The 5,000-nt window shown below is 46.7% G+C and overlaps 1 protein-coding gene across 1 annotated transcript in view; it reads left to right on the top strand.

Moving 5' to 3' along the window:
- The window catches only part of LOC311121821 (mitochondrial dicarboxylate carrier-like), a 16,209-nt gene extending 11,247 nt beyond the window's left edge, over positions 1 to 4,962 (top strand). Inside the window, exons 7-11 of the mRNA XM_084196263.1 lie at positions 34 to 104; positions 1,322 to 1,414; positions 1,699 to 1,776; positions 2,234 to 2,290; positions 2,833 to 4,962. Coding sequence (XP_084052389.1) covers positions 34 to 104; positions 1,322 to 1,414; positions 1,699 to 1,776; positions 2,234 to 2,290; positions 2,833 to 2,934 — 401 coding nt within the window. The 3' untranslated portion in view covers positions 2,935 to 4,962. The remainder of the gene's footprint in view (positions 1 to 33; positions 105 to 1,321; positions 1,415 to 1,698; positions 1,777 to 2,233; positions 2,291 to 2,832) is intronic.
- Positions 4,963 to 5,000: the final 38 nt, after the last annotated feature.

Consider the following 5,000-nt stretch of genomic DNA (forward strand, 5'->3'; position numbering starts at 1 on the left):
ACCCCTGACCTCTCCCCTCTGACCTGTGTGTAGAGGGGGTGAGGAAGTTGTTCTCAGGAGCCACCATGGCCTCCAGCAGAGGAGCTCTGGTCACTGTGGGACAGGTACGACCGCACGGCACCCTGGGAAATTAAGTTTAATAGCGTTATGTATAGCAGTACTTTGTATAGATTAGAAGAGAGACACTGTTTGCTGGTTGACACTGGTTGATTGTTTTTAGGTGTTCTCTTTGTATGTACTGATTTGTCTTTTGAATGTATTTTGAATTATAACACATCTCTCCCTCCTCTCTCTCACTCAATTCAATTTCAATTTCAATTTAAGGGCTTTATTGGCATGGGAAACGTATGTTGACATTGCCAAAGCAAGTGAAGTAGATAGTAAACAAAAGTGAAATAAACAATAAATATTAACAGTAAACATTACACTCAGAAGTTTCAAAAGAATAAAGACATTTCAAATGTCATATTATGTATATATACAGTGTTGTAACAATGTGCAAATAGTTAAAGTACAAAAGGGAAAATAAATAAACATAAATATGGGTTGTATTTACAATGGTGTTTGTTCTTCACTGGTTGCCCTTTTCTTGTGGCAACAGGTCACATATTGCTGCTGTGATGGCACACTGTGGTATTTCACCCAGTAGATATGGGAGTTGATCAAAATTGGGTTTGTTTTCGAATTCTTTCTGGATCTGTGTAATCTGAGGGAAGTATGTGTCTCTAATATGGTCTCTCTCTCTCTCCCCCCTCCTCTCTCACTCCTCGCCCCCTCTCTCCCCCCTCCTCTCTCACTCCCTCGCCCCCTCTCTCCCCCCTCCTCTCTCTCCCCCCTCCTCTCTCAATCCCTCGCCCCCTCTCTCCCCCCTCCTCTCTCACTCCCTCGCCCCCTCTCTCCCCCCTCCTCTCTCTCCCCCCTCCTCTCTCACTCCCTCGCCCCCTCTCTCCCCCCTCCTCTCTCTCCCCCCTCCTCTCCCACTCCCTCGCCCCCTCTCTCCCTCCTCCTCTCTCACTCCCTCGCCCCCTCTCTCCCTCCTCTCTCCCCCCTCCTCTCCCACTCCCTCGCCCCCTCTCTCCCCCCTCCTCTCTCACTCCCTCGCCCCCTCTCTCCCCCCTCCTCTCTCACTCCCTCGCCCCCTCTCTCCCCCCTCCTCGCCCCCTCTCTCCCCCCTCCTCTCTCACTCCCTCGCCCCCTCTCTCCCCCCTCCTCTCCCACTCCCTCGCCCCCTCTCTCCCCCGTCCTCTCTCCCCCCTCCTCTCTCTCTCCCCCCTCCTCTCCCACTCCCTCGCCCCCTCTCTCCCCCCTCCTCTCTCTGTAGTTGGCATGTTATGACCAGGCTAAACAGCTGGTGCTGTCTTCAGGCTTCATGGGAGATAACATCCTCACACACTTCCTGTCCAGCTTCATCGCTGTGAGTAACCTGGCTTCTTATTGGTTAATAGAGTGCAGAGTGCTGGTTGGATAAGGAACCAGAAGAATGTGATTGTTAATTGAATAACTCAAAGAACTAATTATATGTATCTTTCTCTCTCCTTGTCTCTGCCTGTGTCTCTCGCTCTCTCTCTCTCGGTCTGCCTGTCTGCCTGTGTGTTTCTCTGTCTGCCTGTGTGTCTGCCTGTGTCTGCCTGTCTGTGTGTGTCTGTCTGTCTGTCTGTGTGTCTGTCTGTCTGTGTGTCTGTGTGTCTCTCTCTGTAGGGAGGCTGTGCTACGTTCCTGTGTCAGCCTCTAGATGTGATGAAGACCAGGTTGATGAACTCTAAAGGAGAATACTCAGTGAGTTACTCTATCCATCCCTCTCTTTGTCATCTACTCCCTCCATCCATCACTCTCTTCTTCGTTTCCTTCATCTCTCCTCTATCTCTCTCTCTCTCTCTCTCTCTCTCTCTCTCTCTCTCTCTCTCTCTCTCCTCTCTCTCTCTCTCCTCTCTCTCTCTCTCTGTCTCTCTCTGTCTCTGTCTCTTCTCTCTCTCTCAATTTTAATTCAATTCAATTTCAATTTAAGGGCTGTATTGGCATGGGAAACGTGTGTTAACATTGCCAAAGCAAGTGAAGTAGATAGTAAACAAAAGTGAAATAAACAATAAATATTAACAGTAAACATTAAACTCAGAAGTTTCAAAACTTCTCTCTCTCTCTCCATCTCGCTCTCTCTCTTCATCTCTCTCTCTTCATCTCTCTCTCCTCTCCTTCAGTATGTAACTGTGTGTGTGTGTGTGTGTGTGTGTTTCAGGGTGTGATACACTGTCTAAGAGTGACTGCTAAAGAGGGACCCATGGCCTTCTACAAGGTGAGATGCACACACTCAAACACACATACTTGCAGTCCCAGAAAGTCACCTAGCAGGCCAACCTGATAACCTTTGCTCTGTTTGACAGAGGTAAGAGTTTCTAACTGATCTTGTAATCCTGGGTAAAGGTCTTACCTTAACGTATCCATGTCTAAGGTGAAGCCTGGGTAAAGGTCTTACCTTAACGTATCCATGTCTAAGGTGAAGCCTGGGTAAGGGTCTTACCTTAACGTATCCATGTCTAAGGTGAAGCCTGGGTAAGGGTCTTGACTAAATGTCCAATGCATTTGCAAGAAAGTTAATTAACTGTCCACTTGCATTACAAGGTCTTAACAAACTGTCCAATCACATGTCAGAAGCTAGACTAACTGTCCAATTGCATTGCAAGGTCTTAACCTACAGTCCAATCAAATGTCAGCATGTAGACCAACTGTCCAATCCAGTGTCAGGGTCTTGACTAAGTGCCCAATGGCATTGCAAGGTTTGAACCAACTGTCCAATCACGTGTCAGAATGCTAACTAACTGTCCAATGGCGTTGCAGGGTCTTGTTCCTGCAGGGATCCGTCTGATCCCTCACACGGTGCTCACCTTCATCTTCCTAGAGCAGCTCAAGAACAACTTCGGCATCATCGTCATCTCCTGAGCACGCTCCGTGACCTACGACCTTTACCCTCTAACCCCCCGTCCCCTGCCAAGGTCAACCAATCCCCTGTCACTGCCATGGTGCCACACCCCCCATTGCCCTGCGCTGTCCAATCACACAGAGAGGTGGATGTAGTGATGGACTGTCCACTCTGCTATCCCACCCGGCCCTCTTTCACGTGCTCTGGAAATCAACCAATCACCAGTGGAAAAGACTACGAAGGAACTGCCTACACCTGCATCATCACCGCCTTGTCCACAGGAAGAGTTGTCATAGCAACGCCAGTCAAACCCTGCTGTGACATCATCTTCATGCGACTGTCGTCATCAACAGTGCCATTCTCAAATGGGGGGGGGCTGCGCCTCAAATCGTACACTATTCCCTATGTAGTGCCTATGACTTATTACCCATAATCTGTAGTGCATTTAACATGTAGCTCTGGTCAGAAGTAATGTGCCACATAGGGAATATAGTGTCATCTGAGACCACTCCCTAGACAGTGTTAATGTGCTTATACTGAAGCCTTCTACCATCATGTATGTATGTCTGTATGTACAGTGTGTATCACCCATATCAGTTCCATTCCACACCAGTCCCTATGTATGACTAGCAGTGTACTAGTTGTAGTAGTATGTATTACTAGCAGTCTACTAGTTGTAGTAGTTTGTATTACTGGTATGACTGTAGATCACTACAACATTCTAACTGGAACACCTCTACCAACTCCGATACTGTACATTGGGGGTGACAGTGACAAAGGGTCCTATTCCTGTTCATGACACTGTAACAGCGGCAGGTAGCCTAGCGGTTAAGAGCGTTGGGCCAGTAACCGGAAGGTTGCCCTTTCGAATCCCTGAGCCGATTAGGTGATACATCTGTTGTTGCGCCCTCGAGCAAGGAAGGCACTTAACCCTCGTTGCTCTGGATAAGAGCGGCACTAAATGACTAAAATGGTAATGTACTGTATCAGCTCAGTGCTATTCCTGTTCATAAGGGATGCTTATAACTGTAACAGGAGATCAGTGCTATAACTATAGAATCTTATGAATCTGACGTCAACAGCTCACAGAGACATTTGGGAGTAGCATTGGGTGACATAGGGTCCTAGTCCTGTCTATAAGGGATGCTACATAACAGGTTATAACGCCATAACACCACGGCTATAAAGACATCACATGCTTACAGACAGAGGTACTAAACAGAAGAAGTTGCCCCTAGGCACTGATTCCGGGTCAGACATTAGTTGTATCCCCCTAACAGGTAAAGTTATTATTGGGGTTAGGTGATCTGATCCTAGATCTGTGGTTAGGGACAACAGTAGAAATCCCCCCCAAGGGCAATGTGACCTCGAGATATAACTGGACAGAGATAAGAGAAATATAATGAATAGCGTGTGCACTACCTTTGACCAGGAACCATAGGGTCCTATAAGAGATAATTTAGAGATACTGTGAGTTAGAGAGAGATACTGTTTACTGGGACCTGGATGAAACTGTTGTGTTTTAAGGCACTTTATTAAACACACACACACACACAGGTGCACTCAAACACACACATAAGCACACTCACCTAAGACACACACAAACAAACCTACAGGTAACATTTGGCAGTTAGGTAATAGGGTATATTTTGGCCACAGCGTTCCAGTGAGTCAGGGTGCCTTCTCTTCTGTGGCCTCCAGGGGGCAGCATGGTACTGTGTGTGTTTGGGAGACTAGTCATTATGAATGAGTGACTGATTTATTAACAGACAAAAATAATGTTTCTGTGTGAATGAGAGAGGATTCATTCATAAATACTACTGTGAGATTGTGTGTGAGCGTGTGTTTCAGTTCTTTGTTTGACTATTTGATAGGCCATTATCAAGAGTGGTATTGAGAACCACCACTTGTACAAACACACACACACAATCTCAAGGAATGGAAGTGAGATTGTAGAACCCAGCTCTGTGCGGTTGTACATTTATTAGTTTGTATTTTGTAGATTATAACCTATGATTTTTGGAATTAAAGTACTAATGAAAAATAACTGTCACTGTGTGTGTGTGTGCGTGCTTGGGGGTTGAGG

This window comes from Coregonus lavaretus, assembly GCF_964263955.1.
Source record: "Coregonus lavaretus genome assembly, contig: HAP1_SCAFFOLD_171, whole genome shotgun sequence".
In the NCBI taxonomy this organism is placed as follows: Eukaryota; Metazoa; Chordata; class Actinopteri; order Salmoniformes; family Salmonidae; genus Coregonus; species Coregonus lavaretus.